Raw genomic sequence first — 20,183 nt, forward strand, 5'->3', positions numbered from 1 at the left:
CTATATTGTATCATTCAAATTGTCTAGAATGATACAATATAAAAAGGTATTTATAAGTACTAAGAGAATCATAATAATAAAGACGTAATCTCCTATAATAAATATTCAGATATACTAAATAATACTAATTGATCATAATTGATCCTAATTATATTCTCTAACATCCCCCTTCAAACTCAAGTGACAACTTGAGTTTGAAACTTATTTAAAACAACAAAAAAAAACTGTATAAACTGATAAAACTGGTGCAGACGGAACTGGCGGAAGGAAGTGCAGATGGAACTGCCTCTTGTCTGAAGGAAGCGCAGACGGAACTGCCGGAGAGAAACGCAGACGAAACTGCCACAAGAAAACACAGACGAAACGCAGACAGAATTGGCACGAGAAAATGCAGACGGAACTGCCACGAGAGAAAAACTGCTACGAGAAAACGCAGACGAAATTGCCGAAAAAGAGCAAAAACTATATGATTTCTTCACGAGAATAGGTAAGCAACTGATGACAATTGTGTTTGATCATACGACTCGAAAAAAACACAAGACAAAAAAACTAGACTAGTCGGTGAGGTAAAAAAGCATCAAAGGAGTGACAAAAGGTAAAGAAAAATGGCATAGAAAAAAAATGTAAAAACTATGGTGATTTCTCCGCAAGGAAAACAACCTATCATCTTCAAGGAGGATACCATGGCTCTGATACCATGTTAGAAATAAGAGACTAAATTGGATAAAAGATTTATGTATTATTGAGTATATTTAAGTTGTCTGGAATGATACAATATAAAAGGGTATTTATAGGGACTAAGAAAATTGTAATAATAAAGACATAATATTCTATAATAAATATTCAGATATACTAAATAATTCTAATTAATCCTAATTGATCCTAATTATATTCTAATAGGACCAAAAATAAAAAAGAGAAAGAGAGAGCAATGAAAAGTAAAATTAAATACTGGACACCCTCCAATTTTTTCACTAGAGAGGATCCACTCCCATCACACATCTCACTTGACGCAGAATTAGCATGAAAAAAGGCGGGCTCATGATATATTGGCCTCTCAGACGAAATCCTCCTATGAGATCTCGTCTGTTGGGCCATGCTACGTATTTGCTCCGGCGAGAAATCGCCAAATGCCTTAAAGTCTCGCGAAGCAAAAGTACACGCATATGGGAAAAAAATAGAGACTTGCCTTAATCATGTTTAAAAGATATGTATATGAAGTTTGAGCTTTCATGGTTGCATCGAGTTAGAAGAAGAAGTGTTGTGTGTGCAAACATGTTAAAAAAGTTAGTATGTGAATGATTTGAGTTGTGGTGCGTTCTAGAATGATCTTCTTTTGGTTTGATTTTTCTATTTTGTTTTCGGTTATCCCACTTTATTTTCTATCTTATTTAATTTTATTTGTTAATTTTATATTATTTGTGTTTTCTGATTTCAACATAGCCAATTATATTAAAAAAATTTCATTCCCCATGTTTTGATCTAACGACCTTACACATTGTTTAGATATAAGATAAATAAAAATAAATAGTAAAACAGAAAATAAGGGAAAAAAAATAAAAAGAAAAGTATTTTTTTTGTGTTGTTTAAATAAAAAAATATATAAAAAAATAAAAAATATATTTTATTTAAATAAAAAAATTATAACAGAATAAAATTATATTAATATTTTTATCTATATTATATATAATTATAATTTATTAATGCATTTAAGTCATCAATACATTAATAAATTACGAAAATGTCGAAAAAAGAGTACTTTTATTTTGAGAATGCAAAAATAAAAATGCGATAAAATTATCACTACAATGATAAAAATAAAATTACAGCGACGCTATTAAAGATGACAGTAAAACAGAAGAAAAAAAGAGACGTATTTTTAAGTTTCAGAAAAAATGAATTAAAAATAAGGATAAATCTATAATTTTATCTTTATTTATACATTTTTTATCAATTTTCTTCTATTTTTGAACAAAATTTTTTTATATAAACTCCACATCACTTTTTTTATTCAAATTTTTTTCTCATCTAAACAAAAAATAATTTATTATTTATTTATTTTTTTCCTTTCAAATTCCTTTAATCCAAATAATGTCTTGGGAATGACTAAGACCTTAGCTATCAGTAGGCTTTTAAATATTTTGTCATTCTAATTAATTTCAATTATTCTTTTAGTTAGAGCCATCATTATATTAAATACAAAGTGTAGCATGCATTTTTCTAATTCATCTTAACTAATATTCTTATAAATCTTATAATATCATCATATATAATCACTAACATATATTACTATAATTTAATATATGTAAGACCCAAAGATTTTTTTAAAATTTTTTATTATGAGCTGATTTTAAATTTTATTTATTTATTAGAGATTTTATTTTCATAAATTATTTTATTAAAATTAATTAAAATAAGTTTTGATAATTAAATTAGATTTTTATCTTATATATAATTATTAGATAATTTTTATATTTAAATTATAAAATTTAGTAATTATGAAATAATAAGAATTTTACACGATTTGGTTTGAATAATTGAGATTTGGAATTTAAAATTTTTATTTTTTTATGAACAAAAAAAATTAAGCATATTATCTTGTATTTTAAATTAGACTACTTATTTAAAAATAATTTGTAATTTTGATGAATAAACGATATTTTTATATATGATTATTGTTTGATTAAATTGGTTTTCAATTACTAAATTATCCTTAGTTTTATATAAAAAAATATATATATCTATATATACAAAATTACCCTAACACTAAATCTGCCGAGTCAGCTCGGGAATTGCGGCTGCTCTGTTCTGCTATTACTGTAAGTGTACCTTATTTCAAACCATCGCCGCTAGTTTTTCATTATATGTTATTAAGGTTTTCGCGATATTTATGTATTAGGATTGAGTTATCGAGATTTTCTGTTGCGATTAAAGTCGTTTCTGCTGTTGCGAAAGCGAACATACTTGTGGTTGAAGCTGCAGTTGATTTCGGACTGAGAGAAAGGGTTCTTGTGACGCATTTAGTTAATGGGTTCAACTTTTTGAGATAGGGATTTTCTTAAAATTTATTTTATCTTATAGAGTTGTTATAAATAGATATTAATGTGAGAAACATATGTCTGTGATTATGATTGTCTTATAAATGTGGTTGTTTACTAGACTGAATGATTAATTTGATTGCTTGAGTGGTGTGTGACTTTTTAAAAGAAATTAGTTTGAAAAGTATTTAATTGATTATTATAAAAAGTATTTTTTCTTGGTTTTGAAGTTAATTTGATGATGTAAATGAATAGGGTTTGGAAATGATTTGAGATATGAAAATGAATTAATTTTGGGAGCGGTTAAATTTTGAATTAGTTTGATTTTATAAATGATTTAATATTTAAGCTAGTTTAATTTTGAAAATGATTTATTATTGAAAATGGTTGGACTTGAAAATAATTTGATATTAGAACTGGTTGCATTTTGAAAAATGATTGAGATTTGGAAATGGTTGAGAACGGGTTTAAGGAATGTTTGGATGGGACCCGAAAAGGGTGGCAGAGTTTGAGTTTTAGAGGAGGTGCTGTTGAAATTTTATAAAATTAGAAATTTTGTTTGAAGTAATTATTTAAAAAGATTTGGGTTTTAAACATTATATGTTTTAAGATTGGTTTATTTAACAAAGAAATAATTATGTTTTGAATTGGAATTGTTGATGAACGGAATGGAAAGAAGGATGATGAGGATTGACTTTGAAATATGATTTTTGAATGGATTTGGAAATGAGATATGGATTAACGAACGATGATGATATTGAGAATGACTTAGATATTGATGAATGTTGAATGAATTATTCATATGGCTTATGAAATTGAATTATCTGAGACACGAGTTTTCCTGGGTAGACGCAGTGGCTTGGCACCACTTGCTCTAGGTTGAGACTCAATATTCTGTTGACCCTACGATGTAAGGGTGACCGGGCACTTATAAATTCCTGGGAATGGTATCCCCATTGAGCGATTTTATTTATATATGAGAAAAAGTTATGCATAGACTCATGGGGATGCGCGTCGGGGGACAGTCCAAGGGTTTAGCAAACCGGACTTGTCGGGTTGGCTGTATAACCGACAGATGAGCTCATTAGCCATAAGACAGGCATGCATCATATGCATTTGTATGCTTTCCTTGGGTTTGAATTTGTTTTGGTTTGCCTAATTGTTAAACTGTTATTAACTGCTACTTGAACTATTTGTTGTAACTGCTACCTAACCTGTGCTTTCTTTGTCTGTTTTACCTGTGTTTGTCCTGGTGTGCTACTTTTGAGAATGAGCTTTGATGCTAAATTGATGATTGTATTGAATGATTGCGTGGTTGGTTTCTGATTAAGATTTTCTTACAAGAAAAGAAAGGTTTTGGATTTCTGGATATTTAAATATTGATTCGAAAAGGGTTTTTTGATGACTAGTTGTTGGTTTTTAAATGATTCAAAGGACGAACAATAATCACTGCGTTTAAAAATAGATTTCTCTTTAAATATTTTATTATGACAATTCTGAAACTCTATGGTAAGACCGTGTGGTTAGGTTCTCACCCCCTACAGCTCTATCTTTTCAGGAGACGGATAAAAAAGCTCGCGAAGAGTTGTATTGCATTTCGCTTAGTCGATAATGCTGTTTAATTTTTATCTACTTTTTTCTCGTCTTTATCTTTACAAGTTTTATAAGAGGGATAGGAATTTGATATATATATATATATTCTTTGTAAGTATTGTAATTTGTATTTTAAGTATGGATGTATGTTTTTGAAAAATTCGATTTAAGTTTTAAACAGGCTCATGTATTAGTATTAAATATTTTAAGAGTCGTCGTAATACCTGAGCTATCAGAGTGGCGCAGCCGAAAGCGTGGCATTTTGATAATTAGGATGTTACAATATATTTTATAACTTTTTAAATTAATCAATGATAAAAACTAAAAAAATAAAATTTTAATTAAACTTTATATTTTTTCTAATATTTCTATTTTATTTTAAGTTTAATCTTGATTAAACTTGATTTCATAAAAAAAATATAAAATAAATATTCATTTCATTAAATTATAAAAAATTAATATAGTAGTTCCCACTAATTGTATTGACGAAATATAATTAAATAAAAATAAAGAAGAAAAATAAAAAAATATATTTTTTAAATAATATCAATAAAATTAAATTCATAAATAATAATAGATAAAAGTCAAGAACATACAATATAGGGTGTAATTCCTTCCTTATTCATAATTAATATTTGTGATAATCTAAAATTAAAAAAATACAAAATACAAAATATTAATACTTTGAATTTTTTCGAAATATGAACCTTGAAATAAATATATATAATAATAATCATAATTAAAATTTTTTATTTTATTTTATTTTTTAAAACATATTTGTTTTATTTAAATTTTAATTTTTATTAATTACTTTTTTTGGACTTAATTATCATTAGTTTTTATTCTCAATTAGAATCTATGACTTTAAAAAATTGGGCACATGTCGAAAAAATTGAAAAAAAAATATTTTTTAATAAAAAATTTATGCCATTTTAACTTTTTTTTTTCGCACCATATATATATATATATATATATATATATATATATATATATATATATATATATATATATATATTGCATTGTTAGTACAATTAAAAGTTTTACGTATACGAGAAAATTGTCAAATTATTAAATAATGTATTATTAAAGATAAACTATTAAAATATAAATTATTAAAAAATATATAATACTTAGTTAATTATCATAATTACATTTAAAGATGTGCAAGTTATTTTTATATAATAAAAGTGATATACTTTAAAAAATATTTTTATATAATTTACTAATAAGTATATGTGATTTTTATTATAATTTTATTTTTATTATAATTTTATTTTTATATTAAAGTGATGCGTTTTAAAGATGTATAAATGTAATTTTTATTAAAATATATTAATAGGATAATAAATGCAATTTTGTTTTGATATTATTCTTAACATCTAATTTCAATTTTACTACTAATATTTCAAAATATTTTAGTTAACCCTCTAAAGTGAATAATATTAATTATAATTAATCAATTATATCAATTATTTAATTTGACCAAGATAAATATTAAACTATTTAATGAATAATGAATAAAAAATGAAATAAATGAATTAATTAAATTATTCTCATATTATTTTTCATATAAATGTAATTTATACCCCTTTTCTTTCTCGTTTGTACTTTAGTTATAATTTTTTATTTTTTGATTTTGTTTATCTTCATTTTGCTAAATTTTTTTCATGATTTTTGTTTTATATTATTATTTTTATGTATTTTTTAATAGTTTTTAAAAGTATTATTATTTTGTTTACTAACGCTTCAAATAATTTAGTAACAAAAATAGTATTAAATGGTTTTTGAAGAAATTTTAGATAAGATATTTTGCTACACAATAAATTTTTATTTTTCAAAAATCACTCTTGTCATTGGTCTTTTCATTATTTTAAAGGAGAATTAATTTGTCTTATAATTATATTTTTAAAACCTAATTGTCCTATAATAAAGTTTTAGAAATTTACATGTTTAACATGCATACCAAAAATTTAATTGAAAACAACGAATGGACAATTTGTGTTGTCGAAATAATTATTCTTAATAATGACTTCTAGTATAATATATAAAAGTTTATTAAAAATAAAAATGTTTAATCTAAAATTAGTTAGGAAGCAATTTGATATTTACTCTTTTCTTTTTAAATGAACCTTTTCAATTAAAAAATGGAATTCACTAATAAATGCTTTTAGTAATTTTATACAAGAAAGCTTTTAATTAAATGTAATTGTTTTTTATTACAATGTACTGACTAAATTTAAGAATTCAAAAATTTACTCATTTTATTTCATTAATAGGCATTCTCATGACAAGTTTATCTAATTACTCCGTACAAGATTATTGACTATTTGAGTATATTAAGTGTGAATATTTATTATTAATTGACTATATATTAAGTATCTCACAAGAATATATGATTAATTATTAAAATAATAATAATATTGTCAATCAATATACTAAATACCTAAATTGGTTCCCGACGAGTTTTGGATCAAATATTTTGGTCTTCAATAAATTAATATTTCAATTTATTCGGTCTTAAACTTTTGAGTGGAGAATGAATTCTTATAAATAAAATCTTAATATCAATGACAAAGACTAAAATTAATCTTATAAATTTTCCTTAAGTCACTTATTACTTTATTTATTTTTAAATAATTATCTGACAAAAAATATTAATATTTTAAATATTTGTTCATTTCTAATATCAAAATGTTATTAATTATTTTTTAAATATATTTTCTATTAAGACATTCTGCTAGTGTATCTTTATGTTAAAATGATTTTTTTTTTCTTCTTCTTTCGCAATAACACTTTTATTTTAAATGTGGTAATCAAATAATTATTAATTATATATGCTTCGACCTATTCAAAGGTAATTTTATATTTTTATATCATATCTTTCTTAGTTCTGACATAATATATAGGAATTTTTTATTTAAATAAATAAAATAAAAGTAACAATTACCGAAATAAATGTTTTTTAAAATATTTATCGATTTGCGTTCTCCAGTCATATCTCGTTTACACTGTAAACGAGATGACATTGCATGTATCTCGTTTACAGTGTAAACGAGATATGACACGTCAACTGCAATGTAGTTACGTGGCTATCTCGTTTACACTGTAAACGAGATAGCCCCTTATCTCATTTACACTGTAAACGAGATAAGAGCGAACGACGCCTATAAATATAAGTCGTTTACAGGCTGTTTCTGGACTCCATTTTGACTTAGTCAAACTCTTTCTCCTCTCTTTTTACCCTTTCCTACTATATTTGAGTCCGATATGGTGATGACACGCTAGGCAGGGAACGATGGGGACATCAACAGACTAAACGAGATGTCGCATTACGCCGGGGCGGCCGACTTCGAGGTTAGTTGCGTTATGTTTGATTAATCTAAGTATGTAGATATCGTTAGGGTAGTCTGGTAGTGACAAGAACTGAGTAAAATGCTTTAGAATATGGAATGAATGATGAATTTGGAACAATATTTGCTTCTGTAAGATTGGTATGACTTAATTAAGATTTGCTTACCGACATAAGTAATTTAGAGACATTTGTAGAGTAGACACATGGTAGTATGTTCCTAAGTAGTAGTAGTACTTTGTTGTTAAGTAGGGTACAAAAATTTATTATTATCTCCTTATAGCTTAAAAATCCTTTTTTTCGTTCCGCAGAGGCCTCGCCTTCTACTACCCCGGCGAGTTAGCCATACCCTTCCTCCACCGGACGCCATCATCCCGTATCTGGCTAAGGCCAGATTCGGCAACACGGTTCCCCTCAGAGACTTCACATTTGACAATTCCCTGATTTCGGCACTCGTGGAGCGATGGCGTCCCGAGACGCACACGTTTCATCTCCTGTGGGGTGAAGTCATTATCACCCTGCAGGACGTGGCATACCACATAGGCCTGAGTGCACACGGAAACCCCGTAGGGGAGTGCCTTCCTGACTTTGATAGGTGGTAGGGCACGGAGACGTGGGCCATGGTGGAGCAGCTGCTTGGTGCCAGGCATCCGGTGGCATCTCAGATTAGTTAGGAAGAACGACCATGACTCAGAAATTACCAGCAGGGAAATCAAACTCTTCAAATATCAAACTTGTGTACCACCGAAGAACGACCATCTCCCTCGCTTGTGTACCACCGAGCTTGCTCAATATCAAACTCTTCAAATCCGACAACGTCTCCACACGATGAGTGCGAAACAATATCGGATCCTCACACTCAAATGTCACCCCGTTGTCGCCGTTTCTCATACGACAGTTGGGATAAACAAGCACAACTATGTATGGACTATTAATGGCAATTAATGCATTGTATTTGTGAGAAATAAGAGACACAAAAAAGATAGAAAAAATTTGTGAAGAATACCAAGAATTACATATCCTTTTATAGCTGGTGGGATTATATTCCATGTATCTCGTTTACAGTGTAAACGAGATATATGGCTATCTCGTTTACACTGTAAACGAGATACATACAATGTCATCTCGTTTATGATGTAAACGAGATATGACTGAAAAACACAAATCGATAAATATTTTTAAAAAACATTATTTCGGTAATTATTACTTTTATTTTATTTATTTAAATAAAAAATCCGAATATATAGCAGTATATGAATAATAGAAAGTTCTACTTTTTCCATTACACGGTCAATACATTTGCATAAAAAAAACTTTTAAAAACAATTAACAAATAATTAAACAAAACTTATGTTATTTGCAGTATTTTTAGTTAGGCTTTTTTTAGGTAACCTCTTAGCTAGGGTGTTTAGAACATTTGTCAATTACCTAGATTTATTATTTTAATATCCATGTTATTTTTAATTAGTATGATGTGTTTTTCTTTTATTACAGTAAAACAACAACAACAATAAAACTTTATCCTACTAGATGGGATCGACTATATAGATTAAATAATATTATTGAGTTTTATTATGTTCATATAAAGACAATTTATATGTAAATTTCATTTGACCACCTCATAAATGATCTCTAGCTTTCATCATTGTCTATCTTCCATCTTTTATTACAGTAATATTATAGAAATTTGTTCTTAAAATGAGTATAAGTACCATGCATGCATATTTCAAGTGGTAGAGGTCTAATTACCAATTATGTTGTGAAACCAAGTCAAAATATGAATAAGTGGGTCTTAAATGCAATAATGTTATGTGGCTCTACTTAAAAAATGTGGCTTTCTATCATCAACCCTTGTATTGTACGTTTATATGTAGAGGACAACATAGATCCACCATACTATTATCAATGCATTTATTGATTGTTACTATTTTTGCAGTGAAATTTGAAAACATGGCAGATTCATTTACCACATCTATATTGGTAGGACGAGTAATAAGAACTTTGGGATAGTAACGTGATGCTGCCATGCATGTGATTGTTAATTATTATTATTAAGTCTATGTGCATAAAATGGAACAATCCTAATTTGTTTCTTGCCACTAACATGTGGTGTGTCATAGAAATTAGAATTGCACCAAATTTATCTAAAAATGATACTTGGACAATTAAAATTTAAATCGAAAATAAATAAAATTTTGACTAATTAAAAATATAAAAACGTCTTTTATTTTTTAAAATACGGGACATTTAAATATTAAAAAGACTTATTTGTTTTTTTATATTTTGAAATAAATATTTTAAATTATAAATAAAAAATATTTATTAAAAATATAAAATATTTAAATATTTATCTATTAAAAATTTAAATAGTAATATATTTCTTTGACTAAATGTCTCAAAGACAATGTTAAAATTATAAATGAAAAAGTCTTTCTTAAAGATATAAAAAAATTAAATTTTAATGTATTTATTTTATATTTATTAAAAAATTTTATTAATAATAGTTTTATCATATATCTTTAAAATATGTATTAGCTAAATTTATTATTTAAATAACATTTTTATTGGGTTTATTGCATCACTATGATGTCACCAATGACATCTTTTGGTCGACCACCCATGACATTGATGAGGCCCAAACCATCCACAATGTATGTGGACCCATTTGAAATTTAAAATTATTTCTTCATATATATAATTATTTATTTATCTTTAATTTAAGTTTCCCATTTTGCAGGAGAAGGGAGTAAATTGGTAGTACACTTTTTGGGCTCACTTTTAGTCCATCCATATTTATGGAATTAATTATTATTATTTTTTATTTTAATAAAATCCTTTTGTTACAATCTAAAATATTTTAATGTGTAGTAATTGTTTATTTTTACAAAACTGATAGTAAATTTCGAACTAGTATTAATAGTATGATATATCACTAAGTTTTTTCCATTCAAAATAAAATTTCTCATTATTTTTTTAGAGCACGCTCAATCTTATTAGTTCTTTATTTAGTTTTAAGCATTTTTTATTCATGAATTGATTTAAATCATGGACCTATCTATCAACATATATAGTTGTGTGTTGTGAAAAAATGTAGCACAACATATTTAGTTGGGGTGAATACAAAAGAAGTTAAGATCGATGATTGTGAAAAGATGATTATTATTCAAAGGTGTCCAAGTATTTTTTAGAATGAAGACTCAATTATGTCCATTTTTACCCCAAAAAAAATGCAACATATAACAAAAATGAAAAAAATATACTTTGTCCCTTGATTTTATTATTTTAAGACGGCGTAATATCTTTATCAAAAAGTCCATCAAATACTGATAGAAATTAGCTTTGTGATGGCTTTCAATGTAATATGTGGAGGTTTCAAACTCCCATAAAATTCTTTGCACCAAATAAACCAACTTTTATTATTATCGTTACTATTATCATCACCTTTCTCATTCTCATAATCATAACTTCTATCTTTACTAATTCTGATCTATTAGGCTGCGTTTGTTTACAGAGACAAGACACTGAAATATTGACACTGAGACACAAAATCATGTTTGACAGAGGAGACATGGACAGAGATAGTGTGTCTAGAGACACTGAATTAGTGTATTTTGTGTTCATCCTGACAAGAAAGACACAGAAACACTAACAAGAGACACAACTTATTTTTCATTCTTTTTTTCATTATTTTTGTTAATTTTTTATAATTATATATTTTAATTATTATATTTTTCATCTCAAATTTTTTGAATGAAAAAAAATGAGAATAAATTAAATTTTCATAATTTGTTCTATTTTATCACCAAATAGAATACAAGAACACAAAATTTTGTGTCTCTATCCATCAGTGTCTTGTCCTGTTCTATTCTCAATGTCTTGTCCTGTTCTATTTTCAGTGTCTTATCCTGTCCTATTCTCTGAAACAAACGCAGCCTTAATTCACCATCCCTCATCTTTATCATTATCTCTTCTATCATTACCATTATTAACACCAACAAAAACATCATTAATATTCTGTTATTCTATTTTTTATCTGACATTTTTTTTTTAAATCTTCGTACTATACTTATTTTTTCTTCTTGAAACACTAATTTTAACAATAATCTTATAAATAAAACTAATACAAAATCAATTTCTATTAGTGTTTAGCGCATTTTTTAGTGAAACATTACATTGTCTTAAAATAATAAGATTAGGATGCCGAAATGCTTTTTTTTTTTTATACAAAAAATCTTGTTATTTTTCGTAAAAATAAATAAAAATCGTATCGAATCTTCACTCTATTATATATTTTCAATCAAAACAAAATCCAAACAAAATAAGAACAATTATTAGAGATGGGCTAAGGTTTAATAATAGGTTAAATAATGGAATCATTTAATAATTCAAATAGAACAAGTAAAATAAAAGATGAGTGAAAGAACTTGGGTGATGACCTTTTCACAAATAAGCTGAAGGCTTTGAGAGTTTCGCTAAGGAGATGACACAAGAAAAATTTTGGGGATATGGACAACAGGATAAAGAAGTTTGAGGAAGAGATAAAGAAGATTGATGATGTCGTTAGTGCGGGTTCTTATGACGAAACAAATGAGGCTAGACGGAAGGCTCTTGTGACTTGTTGTGCAAAATGGCATGCTAGAAAGGAGATTCATTGGAAGCAAATGTCTCGGTCTTAACATGCTAGAGATATGGACAAGAACACCAGGTACTTCCATAACCTAGCATCAGCTAGAAGGAGGAACAACAGGATTGACTCTTTAGTGATTAATGAAAGATTGGTGCGGAACCAGGCCAGAATAAAGATTGCGATTATAGGATTTTATAAAGATCTGTATCGGCAGGAACATGCTCTTTTTATTGGCATCCGTGATGGGTTGGTAAAACAGATTGAGGAGGAAGAGGCAGCAGTGCTTGAGGTAATGCCAACGCCGGAGGAGATATGAGAGGCGGTTTGGGATTGTGATTCAAGTAAAGCTCAGGGTAGCGATGACTATAATATGAACTTCATAAAGAAATGTTGGGAGGAGATAGGCCAGAAATTTACTATAGCTGTGTTGGGTTTTTTCAGAGTGGGAAGCTACCAACAGAGACTAATGTAACGTGGGTGGCTCTAGCCCTAAAGTTTGTGGGGGCCAAGAAAATCAAAGACCTAAGACCGATTAGTATGGTGGGTTGTGTTTATAAGGTGATATCAAAAGTGCTGGTAAGAAGAATGCGCCCAGTGATGCCACGTTTAGTGGGGGAGACCCAGTCTGCATTTGTAAAAGGTCGAAAAATACATGATGGTGCTCTCATCGCTTGTGAGACGGTCCAATGGCTGAAGCTACGAAGGAAGCAGGCGGCAATTATCAAACTAGACTTTCAGAAAGCTTATGACATGGTACGATGGAGCTTTGTGGATATAGTGCTACAGAAGATGGGCTTTGGTCTTAGATAGAGGACATGGGTGAAGGAATGTGTGACCACAGCGTCTATGTCAGTGTTGATTAATGGGTCACCATCCAAGCCGTTCAAGATGGAAAGAGAACTCAGACAAGGAGATCCGCTCTCTCCTTTTCTTTTTGTTCTTGTCATTGACGTATTGCACAGGATGGTGGGTGAGGCAGTAAGGAATGGACGTATTTCTCCATTGTTGGTGGGTCGGGACAACATAGAGCTGTCGCATCTCCAGTTCGCAGATGACACGATGTTGTTCTGCCCTCAGGACACGGAGACAGTGTTGAATTACAAGAGACTCCTACGTTGTTTTGAGCTAATGTCTGGCCTGAGTATTAACTACGACAAGTCAAGCTTGATTTCAGTCAATTGTGAGAAGGCATGGGTGACTAATATGTGTGGTCTGTTGGGATGTACTGAAGCTGCGTTACCGGTCAGGTACTTGGGAATCTCCTTAGGCGCAAATCCTCGGTTGGTGAAGACCTGAAAACCGATCATAGACAAGGTGGAAGATAAGCTTAGCCTTTGGAAAGCTAAATCTCTTAACAAGGTTGGTAAGTTGGTTCTCATTAAATCGGTTCTAAATAGCCTTCCAGTTTACTACTTAAACTTATATAAGATGCCAAAAGCGGTTGCAGAAAAGATTATTGGACTACAAAGAAGGTTTTTGTGGAGTAAAGAAGATGGGAATACTGGTATACCGCTTGTGAGATGGGAGGTGGTTCAAGCTCCTAAGAAGCAAGGTGGGTTGGGTGTCGGGGATGCATTACTCAAGAACGTGTCGCTTCTGTTCAAGTGGTGGTGGCGTTTCTCTAAGGAAGACTGCCCATTATGGAAGAATGTTCTTTGTTCCTGTAATCAATTGAACCCATCTTTAATGCTGTCACAACAACCTTTACCATCTAAAGGGGGACCATGGAAAGATATTTGCCAGCTTAATATGAAGGATCAACAGGTGAGAGATATGATGATTAGTGGTTTGTCTATGGAGGTGGAAAATGGCAGACGTATTCGTTTTTGGGAGGACAGTTGGTTACAAAGTGGCTCTTTGAAGGATAGTTTTCCAAGACTCTTCTCTGTTTCAAACCAACAAGGATCTGTAATAGGGGACTGTGGGCTTTGGGATGGGTTAGAGTGGGTTTGGAACTTTGAATGGAGTAGAGAACTGTTCCAATGGGAGTTAAAGTTGTTCAACCAACTTCATGACCGGTTACAAGTTGTGAAGTTGTCGGTTGATAGAGAGGATTCTGTCATATGAAAATTTGACAAGAAAGGTATTTTTTCCACTAACTCATTTATGCAGGTACTGCAGAAAGAAACTATCTCAGCGGACATCACAAGTTACAGTTTCACTAGTACCATCTGGAGAGGCCTGGTTCCTCTAAGAGTTGAACTGTTTGCATGGTTCGTTTTAGTTGGCAGGGTCAACATGAAGGAGAGGCTGAGTAGATTCGGAATTATTAATCATAATGATAATATCTGTGTGCTGTGTAAAAAGGATATAGAATGTGTGCATCATTTGTTCTTTAGCTGTGAGTTTACATGGTAGGTGTGGTGCGCTTGGCTAACGTGTGTTGGTAGAGACTGGACTATGCCGGGAACTGTTAAAGAGTTTTTTGAGAGCTGGATTGGAGTACCAGGCTGTAAGTCTCAGCAAAAGAAGGGGTTGATGAGCTTCTTTGCAGTTGTTTGGAATATCTGGTTGGAACGGAATAGTAGAGTTTTTCATAATACTGAGATAGGTGTTGAAGAGATCAAGACTAGATCATTTTTGAGCTACAGAAATTGGGACGGTATTAATCCGTTTGGTTGTTGATGGCAATGCCGGAGATGACAACGGAGTATACCTTTTATTGTGTCTAGTGTGTTGTATTTATTTGTTCTTTCTTTCTCTTTGCTCCACTTCAATGTGTTGAGCTCTTATGGTTCAAAAAAAAAAGTATAAGTAACAATGATCACATATGTAGTGAAATAACTTACAAGTAGAATGTAGAGAGAAGCATATAAATGGAAGAAGATGAGAGAAAAAGAATCGTTTCTTTGTGGAGGTAAATACTAAATCGGTACCCGAAAGATTATGGCGCTGACAAAATGATACCTGACTTTTGTTATTGACAAAATAGCCCCTGAAAGATTTTAAAATTTAACAAAATCATCCAACCATGAAAGAATGACGTCACAGTGAGTGAAAAATGCTGATGTGGTCGTCGGAAGAGAGCTCCGATGATGGCAGAGATCTCTGGCGACCTTTTTCTTCTTCTTCTTCTTCGTGTTCGCTACTTCTTCTTCTTCAACATGCCACTGTGTCCCCTCCCGCCATGACAGTTGAAGAAGACCACTATGGCACGCCGCTGCACCTCACCATGTTCTTCGTGTTTGCCACTTCTTCTTCTTCAACACGTCACTACGTCCCCTTTCGCGTCCCCTTTCGCCAGACCGCCATGGCAATACCTCGCTGCGTTCTCGTGTTCGCTGCTTCTTTTTCAACACACCGTTGCGTCCCTTCTGCGTCCCCTCTGCCATGACATCATCTCGCCGCTGCGTCCCCTTCCGCCATGGCAAAGAAGAAGAAGATCAGAAACGTCGCTAGAGCTCTCTGCCATCATCGAAGCTCTCTTTCGACGGCCAATCAGCGTTTTTCATTCACTGTGATATCATCCTTTTTCGGTTGGACGATTTTGTCAAATTTTAAAATCTTTCAGGGACTATTTTGTCAATAACAAAAGTTAGGTACCGTTTTGTCAACGTCAAAATTTTTCGGATACCGATTTGGTATTTAGCTCTTTCTTTGTGCGATGACTGCAAAAGTTGTAACATCAAAATTGGATGCATGATAAATGATATTAAATAACTACTTATACAAATAAAGTTTTGTTCCTTAGAAGAGAAAAGATAATTGCTATGTAATATCGATTCCAATTATGATTGAGGTTCAACTTTATTTACATACCAAAACAGGACACTCATCAAGAGAGCACTAACAAAGATCATTCATTCATTCCTTAGAATTCACACGTGTTATGTTTAGTTTTTAATAAATTTTTATTATTTTAAAAATTTTGATAATTATTCAGATTGATTCTTTATTTTTAATTAAATTTTTAATATGTGTTTGTACAATAAGTTCATGACAAAATTTATAATTTTCTACAGTATCCTTCATCCAACAGGTTAAGGACTAAATCGTCGCAGATCTAAACTTTATTTAAGAATTTGTCGCTAACTAATAAGTTACTGCAAGTATTCGAATTTTCTAATACTTGTGAGTTAACCACTCGACCAATCTAAGTTGGTTTTCATAACAAAATTTATTATAAAACAATATCATTATAAAATAAATTAATTCTCTTTATAAAAAAATAATATGTTTGGAGAACATCTTTTAGAATAATAAAATTTTGTTAAGAATCAAAATGTTAAATCCAACTTTTTTTTTGGGAAATCAATATGAATGTTAACTCTGAATTATAATTTGTATTTTGTTTTGAATTATAATTTGCATTTTTTTTTAATAAAGAAAGCTCAACACAATTAAGTGGAGCATGAAAGAAATAAAAACACAACACAATATGAAGAAAAAAAGGGGTATAATCCGTTGTTATCTTCGACATTGTCATCAACAACCAAACGGGTCAACACCACACCATTCCCTATAACTCAAAAACGACCTATTCTTAATACCATCAATACTTGTCTCTGAGTTCTGAAATACTCTGCTATTTCGTTCCAACCAGATGTTTTAAATAACTACAAAGAACCCTACCAGCCACTTTTTCTGCTCAGAGTTACGATCAGACACTCAAATCCAACTCTCAAAAGGTCCTTTGATAATTTTCGGAACAATCCAATTGACATTTGACAAGTTGAAGTTAGGTTTCCTTTAAAAGTACCAATTTGTGAACTTTTGTACAGTTAAGAAACTTAGGTTGTTATATTTAACATTGCTCCTTACGTTATTATATGTAATTTAGTAATGTAATTAAAGTTTAACATGAAAACTTGAGGTTACAGCTATTAATATATGCATATAGTATTAATCATCATCTTAAGATTAAGACAAATTCTTATCAAAGCTGAGTAAATACTTGAAAGACATTAACAAAATCACCTACTAAAGAGGTATCCAAACTTAACCATAATAATGAAACGGTAAGCAATACGCATAATGTAATGCAGACAATTCTTATCTTCAATTAGTTGTTTCTACTTTTAAATGGTGTTTTCAGTAGAGCCATGTATTTATAGTTTTAATAACCTTCAAGAAAAAAAGAAAAAGAAGGCCAAAACTTTCTTCAAAAACTACAAGTGTAACAATACAAAATTTTGTGCATCCAACAATTTATTGGCCAACGACAATCTCTTAAATGAAGATCCGTATTGTAATAAATTAGTCTTTGACCTGTTGGGTTGAGGGATACCATGAGAAACCAAAAACAATGTTTTTTAGGGACAATCTTCGCTGATTTAATAGACAAGTTTGATAAAGAATTAAAGATATATAGTGGTGTACTATTAACTATTGATTCCAAAAAAGCTTTTGTGTGAGGAGGTTAAAAATATAACTATTCATGCACTTTTTTTTATTAGTTTAAACTTTTGGAAAATTTCATTTTATGAGGCAAAATGAAAAGGAAAAAACACCTATGCAAATTTTACACAAATTCTAAGAGAAGGACGAGTTAGAAATATAATAATTCACCTGCTCTTTTTTATTAGTTTAAATTTTTTGAAAAAATAATTCCATGACTGCATAACAATTTCTTTATAGCCCTAACTTTTCTTTCGAGAATTAAGACCGGTGTCTAATATCAACAAGAACATGAAAGAAATGCAGAAAGGGGGATTTGATCCATATGCAATTTGACTTTTCCATTACTCATAAACTAATCTTATACATTATCATTGTGAATATGCGGAAGCCCCAAACCTGGTTACATGGGTGTGTGCTTGCCTATTTTTTCAATTTAAATTGACACGAATATAATGACTAAATCATGCAGAACTAGGAAAATCAAACTACAATGAAAATGTAAAAAACTACATTATGCAAAACAGGTAAGATGTTTGGCAGAGTGACAAGCTTCAGTTATTCTCAGTCCTATTGTCTCAAGCAATTTGTAAATGTCCGAAGAATGCTCATGGTCTCTATCCCCTGAAACAAAGCGATGAACTCTGCCATCAACTTCAATCAAGCTCCATCCTGCAAGTTTGTTGTTTACCCTCTCAATCATCAACCTTCGAACTCTAACTACATCTTCCCATTTTCTTGCTTTTGCATATATCCCAGCCAACTGCACATAATGGCCATCATGGTTTGGATCCAACTGCAACAACTTGTTTCCAATCCTTTCTCCCATTTCCACAAATCCATGAACCTTACACGCATCCAGTAGTGTCGCCCACAATACAGGGTCTGGTGGAACATCCATTGTCTCTATCAGCTCAACAGCTTCGTCTATCAAACCAGCACGGCCGAGGAGATCAACCATGCATCCATAGTGCTCCATCTCTGGCTGAATTCCATAACCATCCACCATCAACCTAAAGTAATGCCTTCCCTCACTAACCAAACCAGCTTTACTACAAGCACTCAGTACTCCTATAAAAGTCACATTCACCGGGCGAAAACCTTCACCAATGAACCTCTGAAACAGTTCAAGTGCTTCCTTCGCATGATCATGTGAAGCCAGCCCACAAATCATGACATTCCATGTCCATACATCCTTCTTCGCCATCCGATTAAACAAGAACCTCGACATTTCAATGGAACCACACTTGGCATACATGTCAACCAATGCAGTTCCCACAGGAATAGTCACGGGTAACCTTAAGAACTCAATGGTAGAATGAATGAACCTTCCATAACCCAACAACCCCAACATAGCCGAAGCCGAAAGCGCAGAGGCCAATGCAGCCTCATTAGGCCTCACACCTCTCTCCCTCATCAACCTAAAACACTCCAACCCATCTTCCAAGTTCCCATTCTGAACATAACCCATAATCATTGAACTCCAAGATATCACATCCCTCTGAGGCATTTCATCAAACACCTTCTCCGCATCAACAATGTCACCGTTTCTCATCAAACCCGCTATCATGGAGTTCCAAGTAACCACATCCCTCAAGAGGGCATCCTCATCAAACACCCTTTTGGAAGAATCACCACACGAACACTCAAAATACATGTGAATCAAAGCGTTCCGTACGAACACGTGAGGAAAAAACCCAAACTTGATGACGTGCGCGTGAAGTAATGAACCTTGGGCAAGTATTACCGGTACCCTGTTGGCTTTGGAGCATGCGTGCAAGAGGAAAGTGAAGGTGTGCTGGTTGGGTCTGAGGTAGGGAAAACGGCGTCGCATGAGGGAGTAGAAGGAGAGAGAAAGGGAAGGGTGGTTTGGGGATTTGGCATGGCAGCGAATGATGGTGTTGAAGGCGAAGAGAGAAGGGGAAGAGAGTGAGTGGAAGATGGAGAGGCAGTAAGGAAGAGGGAGTGTGGGGAGAGAGAGGAGAAGAGAGAGAATGTGGGAAAAGGTGCGGCCATGGAGGCCTGAAACGACGGCGTTTGCATGGGTTTGCTTGATTTGGTTCAATGAAGGTGTTTTGGGGAGAAAAGACAAGAATGAAAATTGTTTTGTTGTTATAATCTGGTGGTGATTATGGAATTGAAGAAGGGTTTTGGTTTTATTGCCAAACATAAATTTTTGTATGTGAATTGTAATTCCTAATTTCCTATATCATCTCCAGCTACCAGAATGCCTTCGCAA

The 20,183-nt window shown here is 31.3% G+C and overlaps 2 protein-coding genes across 2 annotated transcripts; one reads left to right on the forward strand and one right to left on the reverse strand.

Annotated features, from left to right (window-relative positions):
- Window positions 1-13,453: 13,453 nt before the first annotated feature.
- On the forward strand, window positions 13,454-14,674 carry LOC148575564 (uncharacterized). Its single transcript, XM_088502360.1, has 2 exons — window positions 13,454-13,854; window positions 14,005-14,674. Exons 1-2 carry the CDS (start codon window positions 13,454-13,456, stop codon window positions 14,672-14,674), a joined length of 1,071 nt encoding a protein of 356 aa, XP_088358486.1.
- A 3,596-nt stretch (window positions 14,675-18,270) lies between these two features.
- LOC107644403 (pentatricopeptide repeat-containing protein At5g06540) lies at window positions 18,271-20,183 on the reverse strand. Its single transcript, XM_016348248.2, has one exon. The coding sequence runs from the start codon at window positions 20,112-20,114 to the stop codon at window positions 18,459-18,461; it is 1,656 nt and encodes a 551-aa protein (XP_016203734.2). The 5' UTR covers window positions 20,115-20,183; the 3' UTR covers window positions 18,271-18,458.

This window comes from Arachis ipaensis, chromosome B1 (assembly GCF_059453495.1).
Source record: "Arachis ipaensis isolate K30076 ecotype BB chromosome B1, ASM5945349v1, whole genome shotgun sequence".
Taxonomy (NCBI): domain Eukaryota; kingdom Viridiplantae; phylum Streptophyta; class Magnoliopsida; order Fabales; family Fabaceae; genus Arachis; species Arachis ipaensis.